The sequence below is a fragment of the Fusarium sambucinum genome, chromosome I, assembly GCF_050947815.1.
Source record: "Fusarium sambucinum isolate potato_lamoka chromosome I, whole genome shotgun sequence".
NCBI classification, from domain to species: Eukaryota; Fungi; Ascomycota; class Sordariomycetes; order Hypocreales; family Nectriaceae; genus Fusarium; species Fusarium sambucinum.
Genome location: NC_139294.1, coordinates 8,383,190 through 8,400,724, shown reverse-complemented (window position 1 = coordinate 8,400,724; position 17,535 = coordinate 8,383,190). Strand labels below are relative to the sequence as shown.

The following is a 17,535-nucleotide window of genomic DNA, read 5'->3' as shown; positions in this document are numbered from 1 at the left end:
AGGGCTCGGCGTGTAGATGGGAAATAGTTAGATAAATTTCTGGCAATACACTTTCGATCATTATAAAGGAAAGCCATCAGTACAGAATTGAGAAAGCTGTAGGTAATATAAATATGCATTATAGGAAAGCATTGGCTGTGTAACCGATGCATGGTTATTCTTGCTGACTTCTTTCGCAACTATTGGGAAAATATCATCGTTGAGTCCGCTCCATTAATGACAGCCTGCACCTAACAGAGCATCCCGCCGCTGTATTTAAAAGGTGTTCCTCATTTATCTACTTGTGTGACATAAGTGAGAGTATCGTATCATATTCAAGTTACAACCAAGATGCAATTCAATCCAGTGTATTTGAAAGGTACAGGGTAGTCGTCATGCCAGATCTCCGACGTTTTCCCGCTATACCCCAATCAAGCTTAACTTTCGTCACTCATACCATCTCAGCATATAACACAACCGAAACCCTTAGCTTCCGGAGTGACGGATCGTCGCTCTCTGGGAGGCATGATAATCGACTCTTGACATGCGCGAGTTTATGGACTATGTCCACAGCGCTTTTTACGAAGCTACAGGATGGAATCGTGACAACTCATACGCAGCACTAAATGTGACGAGTGATGGTGAGACCCTAGTATCGACTCGAGCTCTGACTTGTGTACTGACATATAATGTGTAGCGCTTCTAAACTTCCAGACCCCTTTGGGATTACGACTCACACTGTCCTCCCTTGCGAGCACCAATTTTGCGACATCGTACCAGCTCGGTTCGGTGGGAATTGTTGATGGATCCATCTCATACCTGTTCTCATCAGTCCCGCTTCGACTCCTCTTGACACCGCAGTCGGAAACTGTCAATTTACCAGAGCTTTTACGCTCATATAAACCACTCGCCGAACTCCCTCACCGAACGAACCCGTTCCTCCAGACGTCCAAGGACAAGCCGGAATCGTCTCTTCTGTATGGTCGACTCTACCTACCCCAATCCCTACTCGAAGCTCTGGTCGTTAAGCGATTGTCGCCCGCGCTCCAAGTCCAACTCAGTGCTGTTTCTGCACAGCACCTTAAGAACGGTGGCACAGTACTGGGATTGGCACAATATGACGTAGGCAAGTACGCGCTCGAAGGTCTGGCGTCCTCAGATGGAGGACTGCTCGGGTTCAGGGGCGTATATAATTTCGGCGGTGATGCTGAGAAGCCGGAAGACCAAGCCCCTGCAGACAGTGATAGGGAGAGAGTCTACGGGCGGTTTAGCACCGGTGGAGAAATCTATTACGGCACGCTGAATAAGTCAGGAGGAATCAGCGTTGGAACACGATTCGCGACGTTACCCACGCACAAGGGGACACCCTTATCCGCGACATTGACCTTGAACCCTCTGATGGGTAATATCAGTGCAAGTTACGCCGTAGTGGCAGGCAGGCATTGCAGTCTTGCTACTAGGATGGAGTTCAACGCATTCAGCTACGAAAGCACTTGGGCTATCGGCATGGAGCTCTGGCGAAAGCCATTCACACGCCTGGTTGTTGACGATGAACCAAAGGTTGATGACAAAGTGGTTATCGACGATAATCCGGAAGAGAAACGACCAAAGGAGCGCAGCTTCCAAGCCAAACTGGAATGGCGACTGGATGATCCTGAACCAGTTGCTGTCAAGCCATTGCTGCCTCCTACTCCGCCCCCGAAAGAAGAGACCGAACCAGAAAAGCCCGGAGAGGAGAGATATGCTGGAGTGCTCAAAACCCGGATGGACCAAAACATGCGAATAGGGGTGCTGTGGGAAGGGCGGGCCAAATCACTCCTGTTCAGCTTGGGTAGTAGCATCGACTTGAGGAAGCTTGACAAGCCTTTCCGGACGCTTGGACTGGAAATACAGTTTTCATCATAAGGCCGTGGCGTGAAACCATGCCACGCTTTGCGGATGGGTACGCAGCAGGATGTTACTACTGCAGTCGGGCCGTAGGATCATGGTAGGCATATGCCATCTGGCAGGGCTATGGTAGCTCATGCATGTGATGCAGCATGATGGACATGGAAACTCACGGAATATGCCAAACGGGAATAGCGATAGGGAGGACGGTTAGCGGCTGGCCCGTGGGGACACTGATTGGAGCCTCAATTGTTTAATACTGCTAAGGTTAATCTGTACGATCATGGAAGCATATCATAGGCGTTACGGGTTGAAGCATTGGCTCGGGGCGAGTTTATAGATTTATAATTGATGATGAGAGTTGCTACACATTTCTGTACATACCCCTACCGCACCAAGCAGGTATCTCTCTGAGAGCATCTTGGGATCGATTGATGCCGTCCATTGCTAGCGCAAGTTACGTCGTAATATTGGTTTCCTCAAAATGACCCTGATATCAATGGTGCATTAGTTTATGTGCTTGTCTCGAATTGACTCCTTCGGTCAAGCTGAAAGGTTTAATATTGCCGTCAGAGCCGATTGCGAGGCCTTTGGCGGTCGAATTGCGTGTGGTAGAACGAGAACCTTGATGGCCTCGACGTTGTTTGGAATAGTCGAATGTGGCTGACAGCAAAGTGCCAGCCAATAATATATGTTATAATTGGTATCTTGAGAAACTACGCCACACTTTGCGCTTGAGGCTCTTCCAACGTTATTTGGACTTTTAGTTACCATTCAAGTATAAGATATCGCAGAATTATGTCGTAAGTTAACACCGACTTGGAAAACTATAGAAATTCGAGTCAAGTAAAAGTGAGGAGGTATTTATCTGATGACTGAGTATTTACAGCTCGAAATGTACAGATATATCTGCCACAGTTTAGAAACTTCTTCAACAGCGCTAGCTGTTCACTTGATGAGGCTAAACTGTCCATCAAGGTTCTCACCTTAAACTGACCCACTCCCACTCTGCAACTAAACACTCCCCGAAAATACATAGAGAGATTGTGATAATGTTCCTATCACGCCTTGTGTCTTATATTTGGTCGTTGTGGACCGTGACATACCTGCCAAGGAATGTGGCAGTTGCCGAGTTCCATACCCTTGGGATGGGAATTTATCACGTCACTGGGAAAGGCCAACGACTTTGACTTATGTTATCTATGGCATTGATGAAGGGATTATTTTAGTTATCAGATCACATACTAGTTCTAGTATGTGAATAACAATAACATGCACTTCTCTGATGGATAGACTGGCCGTTAAACGCACAAGTAAGGATTCATAAGCGTCAACGCTCACCACTCCTTTTGACGACACGCCTATGATATCCGCTAAACTCCCTGGCTCTCCTACGCCTGGGCTCAAATAGTTCTGGTTGATGCATCCCTCGGCACCTCGCTTCCGTTCGTTAAGCAAAGCTGGGTCCTGCCCTGCGCTGTGCAAGGCTAGCCAGAAGTCAACCTGCGTAAAAGCCCGATACCTTCTTCTTGCCCACTTTCCTTAAGACGAGTTGGTGCCCATCAAGGTTCGTCGCGACATTTTTTCACGTAGAGGGATTTTTGTTGTTGACTGGTAAAAAGGATATATAGACTCGCTTGTTCAATCTTGGTTGAATCTCTCAGCAGCAAAACATTTCGTAGCAATTCCTACTACTCGTTCGCGTCTTGGCGGTTTGATCTCGCCCGAATCATACAGCACGATTACCCTTGGTTGCTTCCTTTTTGGGGAACAAGGCATCGAGATAATCCTTGGCTGTACAGCTTTACGTCTTGGCATTTGACGACATCTTTTTCGACTACAACCCTTACCTCACCTCACGGCCCGCAGTCTACCCAGCCTACTACCTATTGACCCGCGCATCTTTTCTGGGTCGTGCGGATATCTCGTACATAAGGTTGTTGGTTCCCTTCGCCTTCCCCTACATACCACACTCTTTCTCTCGACATCTTCTACTCGACAAAATGGCCGACGCAGCAGAGTGCAATGGCGAGGCCGTCGATCTCGGCCGTAGAGGTCTTCGAATCGGCGCAATTTTTATCATCATGGCCTCTTCGCTCATTGGCGCAATCTTGCCTATTTTCCTGGCGCGCCAAAAGACGATCCCCGTACCCAAGTTTACCTTTTTCATTTGCAAGTTCGTCGGTACCGGTGTTATTATAGCGACAGCGTTTATGCATCTTCTTGTCCCGGCCGTCGAGAACTTGGGCGACGAATGTCTCGAGGATCGCCTGGGTGGCTACGACTGGGCCGAGGCAATCGCCCTCATGACCGTCATGGTCATGTTCTTCGTCGAAATGCTCGCCGCTCGTCTCAGCAACGCCGATATGGAGCACAACCACTCTGACGAGTTCGACCCTGCCATGGAAGTCATTGCCAAGAAGTCACCCAGCACCGACATCGAGACCGGAGACCGCAGGGCATCCGGCTACGCTCCTGGAGGCGATGAACACCTTGCCCATGGCCGTGAGCACAAGGAAGGCGATGCGCAGGGTGGACTTGCTGGCCAACTTCTCGCCATCTTCATTCTCGAGTTCGGAGTTGTGTTCCACAGTATATTCATCGGTCTCACTCTCGGTACTATTGCCTCTGATGAGCTCACGGTTCTCCTGATCGTTCTTGTATTTCACCAGATGTTTGAGGGTCTCGGTCTTGGTTCACGTCTGGCTGTTGCTCCTTGGCCTAGGAACCGACAGTGGATGCCGTATCTGCTTGGTTGCATTTTCGCTCTGTCGACTCCTATTGGTATTGCTGCTGGCATAGGAGCTAAGCCCAATAACGCCAGCGACCAGAAGCTTATCAACGGAATTTTCGACGCCATCAGTGCTGGTATCCTCATGTACACTGGTCTGGTTGAGCTCCTCGCCCACGAGTTCATGTTCAACCCTTATATGCGCAAGGCCCCCATCAAGATTCTCTTGCTGGCATTTGCTTGCGTGTCGTTTGGTGTTGCTGTTATGGCTATTCTCGCCAAATGGGCATAAAGTAATCAGAGTGGAAGATAATGTGGTGAAAATAGTCTTTTCTCATGTGGAGTTGGATCGGGACATGATAGTCTTTTTTTCGCATTGCGTTAGACGGATAGAATTGATACCTGGACTGTTTATTGTTGTTTCTACTATTAATGAAAGCCCTTTTCCTTCTCACTTGATTCATTGTGATATGATTGCTTTGGGATATGCGCTGTCGGCTTGCCTATCGTCTGTTGGAACGCGAATAGTGAGTGGATGGCCAAGTGATGGTGCATCTACTGCACGTAGGAAGTAGTCAAGAATTACATAGTATGTAGTACAGCATAAAGCAGGTGATATGCATATGTACCTAGTCTTACCACTGGTAAGTTACCAGTGACTTATACGGATATTTCCTCATTTGGTTCCACGTGTGATATTTCCGATATTTGATCCACCTTGACACACAGTACGAAAGACCAGCGCACGGTAGAGCAAAAACTGTGTAAAAGTGGGGTAGGGCCTTAAACCCTACAACGAAAAAATGAACACCAAATCTAGCAAATTGATCTTCGAGCTCAACCATCGCGACGCTTCGACAACCTCACCCAACGACTAATCTCCCTCCACCCACCCAACCATCCAACCAATACCGCAAAAATGGCCGGCGGAGTTACTGTTCGCGATGTCGATGTAGGTACTCCCTAAAAAAAATTACACAGGAAACGAAGGAATCGATTATTCCTGGACAAAAAATACCCCCCGATCTCTACTCGACGACTTGGCAACACAATTTCCACGAGAACCGCTTGCCCCCGCAATGGCGTTGGCTCAGCGCCGAAATATTACATATTAATACTCAAAACGCTGTGTCGGCTGCTATGCGATGTAGGGCTGGGTACAAATGGGATTGAGGAGCAGGCGCGAGGGAGTCGAAAGACTTCTGACGACGGAATCATGCTAATGGGTTTTGTGACTGCAGGCGCAGAAGTTCATCACTGCCTACTCTGCTTTCTTGAAGCGTCAGGGCAAGCTTCCCATCCCTGGTAAGACTCTCATCTACACTAAACCAACAAGGTCAATGCTGATTGACCAACTCAGGTTGGGTCGACACCGTCAAGACTGGTCCTGCCAAGGAGCTCCCTCCCCAGGACATTGACTGGTTCTACGTCCGTGCTGCCTCTATCGCCCGCCACGTCTACCTCCGCAAGACCGTCGGTGTCGGCCGTCTCCGCAAGGTCCACGGTACCGCCAAGAACCGCGGCAGCCGTCCCTCCAAGCACGTCGATGCTTCCGGCTCCGTCGACCGAAAGGTTATGCAGTCTCTTGAGAAGATCGGTGTCCTTGAGCAGGACGAGGAGAAGGGTGGCCGCCGCATCACCCAGGCTGGTCAGCGTGATTTGGACCGTATTGCCCAGACCACCGCTGAGGCTGAGGAGGAGGAGGATGACGAGTAAATTTAGTCCCCAATCAAATTAACTCGAAAAAAGTCTGGCGGTTCTTTACCCGGTCAATGGTAGCAATGGCAATGGATTTGGGCGTTGGGTCATAGATTTTGTCATGTATGAATGAGATTCCCCTGACTCTGGGTCATTCGGTTTGGTCAAATTGCACCCGTCCAACTTGTCGTTCATCCTATGGTCGATTCGTTTTTCTGTGAATGTGTTTTCTCTGTGTGTGACTGTGAATCTCGGCTGCTGCCTACTTGGATATGAAACGTGAATGAATGTAATGCTCCTTGGCCTATGTTCATGGATATTCCTCTCACCCCCTTCATGGGATTTCCGTTGATCTCCCCTCAAGCACCATTCATTCGCCTGCCTCAGGGCAACTCATCGTGAGCGCCAGCGCCTTTTTTTCTGAGCGCAATATCCTGTTGCATTTCATTTCTTCTACGAGGAATACGGAGATCTCTCCTGCTTTTATTCATACGTTGTTTGACTCGGAGTGGCGCTATCGCGATGACCGAGTGCCTCTGAATGAGTTCCTCTCAAGCAGTTATCCCCTTGCTTTTCAAACATACGCCCACGATCATTATTAACCCAGCTGTATACGCTTCACGGTCGCACTCTTTCTTTAAATCATCAGTTATGAGCGTGGTGTTGAGAACTCCCGTGTGAGATATTCTCCTTGGAGAACCCCCTATGCCAGAGTTGAGCAAAATTGTCGGCATTAGAAAAAGGAGCAAGCGATTCTGAATCACGATGCTCTCGATGATCCGCTTCCTGATCTAAGCTTATCATCTGAAGCGGAATGAACTGAAAGTGTGCCCCAACTCCAATTCCTTTCATATCTCATCTAAGAAACTCACACTAACTCACCACTAGATATCAATCTTCATTGTCAAACATGTCTTTTGTTACAAACTTACCCTCGGCAAACATGCAAAGCTCCGAGGAAGTGGCAGAGGTGCTTCCGACGTTTGTGTCTTCCATCAGCAAGTCATCGCCACTCATCTTCTTTTACCACATAATCGACCCTGAAACAACAGCACTCACCATCCAGGTGCTCGGAGCTAACATCTCCTTCCAATTCAGTCACCAGAGAGCAAAAGCTTTTCTCAGTCCATCTAATATCCTACGTCAACTAGAGAACAAAACGGTGGGTTTTATCGCCGTCGCGACACCTCAGTCACAGCGCATTGTTTTAGCCGCTGCCGAATCAGGCCATGGTTTCGGGAAATACGGCGATGTTCTCGACAGAAAAACAGGCGTACTTCCAAATAGTGTTTGGACGAGACGAGTGGTGGCCATGGGTAAGATCCTTGGCTTGAAGATGAGACGGCCCTATGACAATCCCCATCGCAGGGGCACGAACACTGATGGAATTTTTTTGGGGTCTCATGTGGAAGTCAAACTCGCGGTTCACGGCATCTGCGTTCTCCTTAAAATGTTCGGAATCACCAAAGACTTGGACAACATCACGATGGAACATCTGCACAAGCTTCGTCTTGTTCGCTGGAATGATGGCACTCGCCCTGTCTTCGAAGTGTACTTCTCCCGAAAGCACTGCATACCATGCAAGCTTTTGGTGAAAAGATTGTCAGAAGCTACTGGGATCACAATGAGATTACTGTGGAGGGATCGACTCGTCAAGAAAGAATATGTTATTCGGAAAACGGACAGAAGTTTTCGTGGTAAAGGCCAGGGTCAAGACCAGCCTGTACCTGACCCCCAGGACTATGACTTTGGCGACATCCTCCCTGACGATTCAGACATAGAAGTCATATCCGACGATGAGGATATAAGGAATGCCGACCATATCGACCTGACAGGCATACGATCCACGTCACCAGCTGGCATCTCAGCAGAGATCGACGATCTTCTTGACGGCCTCGCCTATCGAGTAGGCCAGATGGAAGAGTGTCCAGAAGGGACGACAGCCGCTATAGTCGGTTTTGCCAGGACTATGAGTTCTCATAACAGAAGCAAGAACCTGGCCAGGGACGCAAACGTCAACAAGCCTCTTCCCGCGACACCGGTGATAGAAGCACCAATTGACGTACTTGAAAGCGGTGAACGACAGCGAAACACATTCCCCCGTGCTCAAAGGAGCCTCTTTGGACGATCACGCGAGCTTGGCGGCACAAGAGCGAGGAGCGCTTCGCCTTGCAGAATTATGAAAGAACCGATCCGAGACCGTTCTCCTAGACGGTATAACTTCACGAGTCCGGAAAACTGCTCAGCGAGTGTCGTGGAACGTGCTCAATACAGTTCGCAACCCTGAATGACGCTTTAAGAATGATTGACGAGCATCTACGAGACAATGCATTACGAATGACGTTTACGGTAATGATCGAGAGTGATGTGGATGGGATGTTGTGAAAAGCCACTGGAGCTTCACGTTTTTGGATGGCCAATGCTATCTCGACATGAAGTCGGAATCGGTAACGCCAAGGGACCAAGTATGGTGATATCCCAGAGAGCTCCAGGCGGAGAAAAGGCCATGTACAGCAGATACTAGGGTTTGACATGTATCAAGGAATCCATTAATTATCTTAATTTGGAGAACATTCGCTATCAATTCTTTATGCTCGTATCCCACCACCGTATCCTTTATTGCTTCTATCCAGTCCATGAACCCTCTTCAAGTGATCATATCATTTCGCATTACTTCAAGTTTCTTGCAATATCTTTCGAAACCCGTCAGCCATAGTCCCGATGACAACATCCACATTAGGTGCTTCTGGTCCTTCCTCAGCCTCCTCCTTTGCTGCCTTGAGTGCTTGCTCCCTCCCCTCTTCCGTGCCCTCAACACCAGTCTTGCCCATGGTGATGGCACTCTTGACATCCTTTCCATGTCGGACTGGTCCCTTGGGCGAGGCTGGTGTGATGGGCGTGGCATCGAGAAGACTCTGCCAGCGCGAAAGATACATGCCTGGACCTGTCATGTTGCCGGATTCTGAGTCGTCCGAGTCGATTAGGCGCTGGAGGCGGCAGAGGGAAAGAGCTTCGACCTGTGCGAGGTAGGCGGCGTGGTTATCCAAAGCATTGAGTACATCCTTCTGAGTATTTTCAGGGATAGAATGGAACAGCTTGTTGAGTTTCTTGTCCATGGTACTCATGTTCACTGTGCCATTGCTCGTCTTGCCTGAATCTTCACCCTTTGCCATGCTCACAGGCTTCCGCTCCTGACGGAACTTGAGAACAGCATCTTGGGTCCAATTTTTCATCTCCTTCCAGACATCAGGGCACGATTTCGCAAATGCGTGAACCCACCTATACATGAGCTCTCGGTTTCTCATGAACAAACCAACATAGTCATCGACAGTGGGCAGGCTGCCAGACTCGTTTGGTTTGCTGGTCTTTATAAACTCGTCGATGAACAATTGTGCCGACTCCATGTGCTCGCGTAGATCTATTTGAGAGTGCACCGTACGGATCATGGGCTCATATGCCGCGAATAAGTCCTTGATTGTTGCCGTGAATAGATCGGGAGGCTGGCGACAGAAGGCTGTCGTTATGCCCTCGCGGTCGCGCACCGAGAGAAGCGCAGAGTAATACTCAAGACACTGTGCGTGCTTCTGATCGTCGAGTCGGGTTGCCAATGTTGGGTTGGAGCCGTTGAAAATAGCTGTGATGATAGACTGCGCATGCTCCTCGCTGGCATTTCTGACAGTCTTGTGCTCATCACGACTCAGAGCAACGTACTGACGAATCGCCTCGAGCATTTCATCACTGGGTCTGTCCTTTGCTTTCTCAACTTTGTCAGCGCTCTTGCGGAACTCTCCAGCATCCCAAGACAACACCAGAGAAATGATTCGTTGCAATAGGTTCATGCCATCATCAGCGTTGGCGGTCAGGCCGATCCAGTTGGTGACGCTGGTGACACTCAGCTTAGCAAGGAGTAGGCGCATCATGCCGTTGATCATACCAGCGGCATTGCCCATTCGTAGCGTCTGCTTGATCATCTTGTAAGGGATGAGGCCGTGGATGTTTTCGAGGAGCTTGAGGAGATACCGGCCTTCAGGGGAGAGGACAAAGATGTGGTGTAAGAAAGTAGCAAGGCTATATAATTTGGTTAGATGTGAATGAAAGTGAACTGGTAGGGGACAACATACTGAATGATGGCGTACTCCGCCGCAGCACCAATGACAGGAGAATGGCTCTCAACATCGGGAGTTTTGCTAAAATGATCAAACATTTCATCCGCTAGAGTTCCATAGACCAGTCCCTCGACAACATCGTTCCAAGCCTTGACTAGATCCGTCGCTTTGGTGCGATCGTACTCAACCTTGCTGCCGTCCTTCTTGTTCGAAGACTTATCTAAAGGATGCGTTTGCTTGACACCGCCCAAGACTCCTCGACTGACCATCTCAAGCAAGCCGCTTGACCCTGTGGCCAACACCTTTCTTGTTCCCACGGCGCCCTTGTCATAACTCTCCGACAACTCCGCTTCTCCAAGTCTTATCAATAAGCCTTGTACTCGAACAGACCAAAACTCTCGTGGTAGATCTTTGATGCCGGGAAGTTTCAGGATGAACCTATTCAGCATCGCCTGAAGAATAGGGGCTGTGGAGGGCTTATTGCCATCATCACCGTCGTTGCTGACCGGCTCTTTCGTGTCTTTCGTGTCCTTGCCCTTGGGCGTTCCAGGTCTTGAGTTGGCAGGAGTTCCAGCCCAACTTCTCCATCCTGTACTTGGTGGAGCGCTCTGTGTAGTCTGTGGCTCAACCACTTTTCTCGCAAAGGGATAGCCGTAGCCGGTGATTGCGTCTGGAGACTTGAAGTCTTGTATTTCGGTGTATGTTTCGTAATGTGTGAGAATGTCAAATAGAGCATGCACCTGTTCAGGTGCTAGAGTCACAGACGTCATGGTGTATGCTGTTTCATAGAGGACTTATGGGGAAAAGTAAAGATGAGAAAGAGAGGAAGGGAATGAAATCCAGAAGAATAAAGAAAAGGAGTTGGTGGTGATGACAAAATGTTTGTTATGACTTGTGATGGCAGCGATTATGAGAAGTTTTGGTACGTAAATAGCACTGATTACTTACTTGGGTAAAATCGCTGCATTTACTTACCTACCTATCTTGGCAAGTATCCAACGTTGAATAAAGGCTTTCTTCTCCAAGAGCGAGATGCACGTAACTTTGTCCCCTCCATGGTGACGTCGTCTTGAGGCTATACGTCACTAAACCTTTTCTGTTACTGACCCCACCTCACAACCACAGCACAGCACAGACAGCGACTACTAGACTTATTAATTGTCATTACACTCAATATCACAATCACACTCACAATAAATACACGTGATCAAAGATTTATCAAGGTAAAGGGATCAATTTCAACTATCAAATAATCGTGTATACCCTCAAACAAAGGAGAAACGCAACGGCCGTTATTTCACTAATTAATAAACCTGTAGTTTTCTTAACCAAGCACAGTCTTGTGCTTTATCCGCCAGTCGTTGCTCCCAGTGTGGTATCAAAAACAAAAGAGAATAAAGACAACTCAAGTGCAGGAGCATGGGTATAAGCATCAACAATCCTCCACAATTATTTTCCTGTGCCTAGTTGGCATCCTCGTCACAAGGGTTCTAAACAGTGTTCATGGTCTGTCCAGCCATAGGGACCTGTCCCGTGGGGATCTGGCCGTTGTTGAGGCCATTGCCAGCAAGGTGCTTGCTGTTGACGCCACCGTTCAGGCCGTCTCCGTGACCGACGTGGTAGCCATTACCGTTCATGGCGCCATTGCCAGTGTGCTGGTGTCCGTTGCCAGCAGGGTAGAAGTCGTAGTCAGCGTTGGTTTCCTTAGGACCAAGGTTGGATACGGGGTGAGCCTTGCGCTGGATCTTGGGAGCGGCAGGGATGTCGGTACTCTTCTTAGCAGAACCGATGGAGAAGACAGGGCTCTCCCACTTGTCGCCCTTGCGGGCGAGCTCCTTGTACTCGGTGGCCTTGGTGCTGATGCCACCAGGGAGGTCGATGTTGGGGAAGATACTGTCCTCCTTGGTCATGGCAATGTTGGCCTTCTTGTCGGAAGCGATTTCTTCAGCCTTCTGCTTCTTCTGCGTGAACTGCTTCTGAGCGGCAGTGTAGTAGCGGTTGTAAATGTTGGGAGCGTTCTCAGGGTTGTTCTTGGCCTCAGCAGTGGCGCGCTCAGCCTCCTGCTTGACCTGGTAGCACAGCTGGTCAAGCTTGTTGCACTGGTCCTTGATGGCCTTCTCTACAGCCTTCTGCAGAGGAGCCTTAATGACCTTGAGCATGATGGGCTTCAGGATAGAGAAGAGCAACTTGTGGTTGGACTTCTTAACCTTGATCTGGATCTTGGCAAAGTCAACGTCAACCTTCTCAACCTTGAAGTAGTTCTGACGATCCTTCTTGTCAGCGGTGGACACCTTCATCTTAAAGGAGAAGCCATCGCCGGGGAGAACGATGTCAGCAACACCAGTGTCGGTGAGGGAGGGGAAGCCCTGCTTGCGCTTGACGTGGAAGCTGACGTCGCGAAGGTCCATCTGGATGCCAGCGACCTTGACCTCCATGGTCTGGTGGTTCTTGTTGGCAATCTTCTTGCGGCCCCAGCGGAAGTAGTGCTCGCTGGAGACCTCAAGGACGTTAGGCGCGAAGTTGTCGCTCTCGAGAACAAGGTTCTCGATGATGGCATCGAACTGGGAATCGGTGTACTCGATTCGGGGAATGGGAACGTAGGCAATGTTCTCCAGGGCGGCGGGAATGATAACATCCCTCAAGTCCTTGAGCAGATGGGGCTTGAAGACAGGTTTGCCATCCTGGTCGTTGCCAAGATCCTTGAAAAGTTTTGTGAGAGACTCAGCAAAGGCGTGGTTCTGAGGATCTTGGTCGAATTGATCAGCAAGGAACTTGATCTCGTCAACAATGCGGTCGGTGTGACCGCGGTACTTGTTGCGGAGGAGGTATCGACCCTGGTCGTAAAGCTGATCCCACTCACGAGTGGACTGGTCCTCGAGGATGTAGCCCTGCTGGAGAAGGCATCGGCGGATGTAAGAGTCCATAGCCTTGAACCAATCCTTGAGCTCGCGGTCATTATCAGCATCGCGGTAGATTTGGCCAATAGCCTCCCAGAGGTCCTCAGTCGAGGTACCGTTGGCGAATCGCTCAATGATAGTTCGGAGATCACGCTCAGCGGCACCGAGACCACCGCGGGCGTCCTTAGCAGTTGTGGTGGATCCCTGGCCAACGGTGCGACCGTGGCGGCTGTAAGTCTCAGCCAAACGGAGGAGAGTCTGAATAGCCTGTGAGTAGTCCTCGTGCTGCTGGCACTCAAGAATCATCTTCTTGAGGCGCCAGATAGTCTGGTCCTTGCGCTCCTGAGGCATCTTCTTGTTGAAGTAGTCGTGGGCCTTACGGCGGTACTCCACGTTGCGCTGGAGGACGTTCTCCTTAGTCTCAGGGTCGATCTTGTTGTCGAGCTTTTGCTCGGCCACCTGCTTGGCGGCACTCTTGCCAGCCTGGGGGTCGGTTTGGCGAGCGGCGTCACGGGCAGCATCAGTGGAGGGAACGTTGCCAGTCTCGAGGCCGGTGGTGGCCTGAGGTTGGGCACTCTGGTTGGGTTGGAGGTTACCCTGCTGGTCTTGGTGAAGAGGCTGCTGCTGTCCTGGGGCGGCAGAGTTGACACCAGCGGCAGCGATGTCCTTGGCATCCTGCTTGGGGTTTCCGCTATAGATGCCCTTGGCCTGCTGCTTGAAATTCTCCTTGGAGAAATCAGGGGCCTCGTGCCAGACGTTATCTTGAGCAGGCTCATCGAGCTGCTGAAGCTGCTCCTGCGAGGGTCGAACACGGGCAGCGGCGTTGGTAGCGGCATCACCAGCCATGTCGCGGAAAAGAACGGTAGCATCGGAGAGAAGCTTTCGGAATTGGCCGTTGGTGATGAGAAGCTGGCCGAGGGTCCTCAAGCCCTCAAGAGCCTGGTCACCGTCCTGCTTGGCAGCATCCTTGCTGACAGGAGCGTTGGGTGTGTTGACGGCCTTGGGGTCGAACTGGGTAGTTTGGTAGATGAAGTCCTGGATCAAGTTTCCCTCGTTCTTGGAAAGAAGAAGGTGCTTGGCTTGCTTGATAGCGTTGGCGGCGTCCTTGACCAAGTCCTGACCTTCAGCGGACAGCTTCTCGTGACGGCCAGAGAAGGCGCGAGAGGCGAGGAAACTGCTTAGGGCGACATCGATTTGATCGTTCTGGAGGCATTACGCGTCAGCTTGTGGTGATTATTTGCGTACCGAGTTGGAAATACTCACTGAAGGAACCTTTCCGTTCTGGAAAGCAGAGATGATCCCGTAAACTTGGAGCTTGCGGTTGACGTCGGCTTCCTTGGTTTGGACGTTTGTAGGTTTGTTGACGTTTGCACCGGTAGACATGATAGGCAACGGTGTATGGGGTATATCTCGTTATTAAGTCGTTATGTCACCGAAAAAGTATGACGTTAATCTGATGACTCTAGAAAAAGAAGAGACGAGGCGAGGCGATGATGTTATTATGAGAGGACTTGTTTAGACGTGGCGTTTCGTAACAACGTAGGTAGGTGATGATAAAAAAGGGAAAAGCTGTTTGTTGTTTGGTATCCTAGGGGATGGGTATCACAAAGCAGTTGGGTATTGTTATTAGGTATTGGACGGGAGATGAAATAAAACGGGAAAGAGGACCTGGTGCAAGGCAGGAGAGAGGCTGGATATGATATACTTTTTGCTCAAGAGACTTCCCGTGACAGGCAGGAACGGAGGGAACAATTAAGTAATGCAATGGGGGTGACGGGGTTAGCCAAGCCAAGGTTCCATTGCCATTACCTTGAGTTACACGTTTTTTTCCCTGGCTGGATCCGGGCAAGAATTGGTGGTTGGAAGGGAGTGACGTTGACGTTTGCTAAGGGCGACGACGGTGATCGAGGACGTCATCGGGGCCATGGACAAGACTGTCAATCGTTGGCCAGGCCCCAATACAGCGCCAACGCTACCTCCTACATGCTATCAAGGCAACTAAACGCACTGGGCACACTGCCCCCTGGGGTTATTGGCATTGGCATTGGCATTGGTATCCATTCATTGAATCACTATTGTTTGTGCTGGGTTTGCTGGCAGCCACCCCTGCTTGGCTATGACATTGAATCCGGAGTGAATACTACGGCTAGCAAGGGTATCTTGCTAATCTAGACAGGGGGTCAGGCGGATCATCCATACAATGTATTGCGATCCATCCTCCCATCCATCACCATGATCGGGAAAAAAGGATGAAGGGATAATATTGCTAGTCCAAACCAGGGCACCAGCTGAAGATTTGATGGGTTACATCTTTACATCCCGATGAAGCACTTTTATCCCCAATTAGAGATGGTTTCATAGCGCCAGGGGAGAAGTTGAGGGCGGGCGTCCTTGTCAAGCCTCAGCGTTTACACTATCCCTTGTTGCCATGATAGCTTGGCGACGATCAGGGCTCGCTGGATCGTGATATGATATGAAGTGAAAGCCGTTGACAATCACAAGCCACAGTTTATTCATTGTTACTCTGTACTGTCGACATATTCACTGTCAAAGTCAGCCCATAATGTAGGTTGTCCAGGCAAAACTCATCAAATCTTGCAACATGTCTCACTGACCCCCTGTCTAGCTGGTTCACTGAACGAGAGCTAATAAGTGAGACCAGCCAAAAGAGAAGAGAAGAAAAGAGAAAGATCTGATGCAGTCTTTCTTTCACTTCTTGCGCGCTGCCAAGAATTGATCAGTAGTACAAGTCTGACCTGACCCTGTGCATCCTTTCACCCTGGCATCTCTGTGTTTGTTGGTGAACCGACGATAACGAAATTTTGACATGATTGATACTGAATCAATCCTTCGATATTAATTTTTGAATTATTCCCGACATCTTCATCCCGGATCTACCAAAGTGGGCTCTCGCTTCGGCGCATTAAAACGAATGATCTACCTGCGTCATGATAGTTGATACCTTGATGTTATCCCCAAGCAAGGATTGCCGATGAACCTCCGATAATCTCTGCTTGGAGTCGAAGAAAAACAAGGATAACATGGTCTTGGCTGGAATGAAATTGGAGACCGCCCAGAAAGGTGGGAGCTCTAATTACTGAGTCGACAGCACTAAAGACTAGAGCTCTCCCCAGGTCTCCACTGAATTAAAGAAAAGGGCCAGACCAAGCCATCATGGATTCTTAGTAGGAGCTCATGAGAGAAATCGTCATAGTCTAATTTCCTGACCCAATGACGCGTAATGGCCCAAATTTGACAGCTTTGATTTGATTTGATTTGTAGAGTCGTAGCTAATGCCTGTCCTGTTTTTTTCTTCCCCTTATGGGTGCTGTGCTGAGCCTGCAAATCCTACAGGGAGCGGAAAGAGGCCCATCAATTAATCTGCCGCGCGTGGGCTGATCGATCGTGTCAAAGCTCTCGTTAGCTCGACGTTAAAGTGAACGCATGACGTCACATCGTCTACAACCAAAAAAGAAGCAATAGCGACGTCAGTTTCACTTTCCCTGTGTCCTTGTCTAGGGTGGGTTCCAAAATCGGCATCAGGATGCCATGAATTAGGAAATTCTATTAAGAAAGAGGGTGTCGAGACATGTCAAGGATGGATGTCAAATATGGACACAAAATGTAGAGATGCTTCAAGTGCCGTCTTGTCTCTTTGTTTGTCTGGTTAACTAACTGACTGACTGACTGACTCTTATATTGGCTGTCGAGGCAATACCCGAGTACCTACATCAACCTGTGAGAGGAGAACTGAGACTGAGACGTCGATGGCTAATGACTTTTGTAACCGTGGGTGACGTCTTGACGTGTTTCCTCAGTATTAGACTAGCTTTGAGCCACTGAACGCATCAACACACCCTTTCTCATGACTCCGTCCACACAAAGACAACCTGTCTTTTTGACGTCTTCTAGTGCTTGAGCTGTCACTTGTTCCTAATCGAGTCTTTATCAAGAAAAAGAAGCCACCATACAATTTGAGTCTTTCTGAAAATAAAGTGAGTCCTATTTTAGCTCAGATCATATTCTCGCTTTACCCTTCTCTAGGTGCTCGCGTGCTCGGTTAACTGGGTTGATCGTTGCCCAGTCGAGCTCATCTCAAGCCACAACACAACGTGCTCAGTTGCACACGCGTAGCGTCTAGATTCCCATAGACCCATCATCTCCGCCTTGTGAGTTGCCCATTGGTAACACTGCCGATGGCTTTACGGGGCACGGGCACGGGCACGTAACTTGAAAC

At 49.4% G+C, this 17,535-nt stretch overlaps 6 protein-coding genes across 6 annotated transcripts; 4 read left to right on the top strand and 2 right to left on the bottom strand.

Moving 5' to 3' along the window:
• Positions 1-523: 523 nt before the first annotated feature.
• FSST1_005471 (mitochondrial distribution and morphology protein 10) lies at positions 524-1,884 on the top strand (the record flags this gene model as incomplete). The annotated part of the gene is made up of 2 exons (XM_083231750.1): positions 524-620; positions 677-1,884. The coding sequence occupies 2 exons, from the start codon at positions 524-526 to the stop codon at positions 1,882-1,884; spliced, it is 1,305 nt and encodes a 434-aa protein (XP_083088901.1).
• Positions 1,885-3,869: 1,985 nt separating this feature from the next.
• Positions 3,870-4,889, top strand: FSST1_005470 (Zinc/iron permease; the record flags this gene model as incomplete). The annotated part of the gene is made up of 1 exon (XM_083231748.1): positions 3,870-4,889. One exon carries the CDS (start codon positions 3,870-3,872, stop codon positions 4,887-4,889), a length of 1,020 nt encoding a protein of 339 aa, XP_083088900.1.
• Positions 4,890-5,516: 627 nt separating this feature from the next.
• On the top strand, positions 5,517-6,313 carry FSST1_005469 (40S ribosomal protein eS19; the record flags this gene model as incomplete). Its single annotated transcript, XM_083231747.1, has 3 exons — positions 5,517-5,549; positions 5,839-5,902; positions 5,958-6,313. The coding sequence occupies 3 exons, from the start codon at positions 5,517-5,519 to the stop codon at positions 6,311-6,313; spliced, it is 453 nt and encodes a 150-aa protein (XP_083088899.1).
• An 892-nt stretch (positions 6,314-7,205) lies between these two features.
• FSST1_005468 (uncharacterized protein) lies at positions 7,206-8,582 on the top strand (the record flags this gene model as incomplete). Its single annotated transcript, XM_083231746.1, has 1 exon — positions 7,206-8,582. The coding sequence occupies one exon, from the start codon at positions 7,206-7,208 to the stop codon at positions 8,580-8,582; it is 1,377 nt and encodes a 458-aa protein (XP_083088898.1).
• Positions 8,583-8,970: 388 nt separating this feature from the next.
• Positions 8,971-11,171, bottom strand: FSST1_005467 (uncharacterized protein; the record flags this gene model as incomplete). The annotated part of the gene is made up of 2 exons (XM_083231745.1): positions 8,971-10,363; positions 10,417-11,171. 2 exons carry the CDS (start codon positions 11,169-11,171, stop codon positions 8,971-8,973), a joined length of 2,148 nt encoding a protein of 715 aa, XP_083088897.1.
• Positions 11,172-11,891: 720 nt separating this feature from the next.
• FSST1_005466 (uncharacterized protein) lies at positions 11,892-14,681 on the bottom strand (the record flags this gene model as incomplete). The annotated part of the gene is made up of 2 exons (XM_083231744.1): positions 11,892-14,501; positions 14,562-14,681. The coding sequence occupies 2 exons, from the start codon at positions 14,679-14,681 to the stop codon at positions 11,892-11,894; spliced, it is 2,730 nt and encodes a 909-aa protein (XP_083088896.1).
• Positions 14,682-17,535: the final 2,854 nt, after the last annotated feature.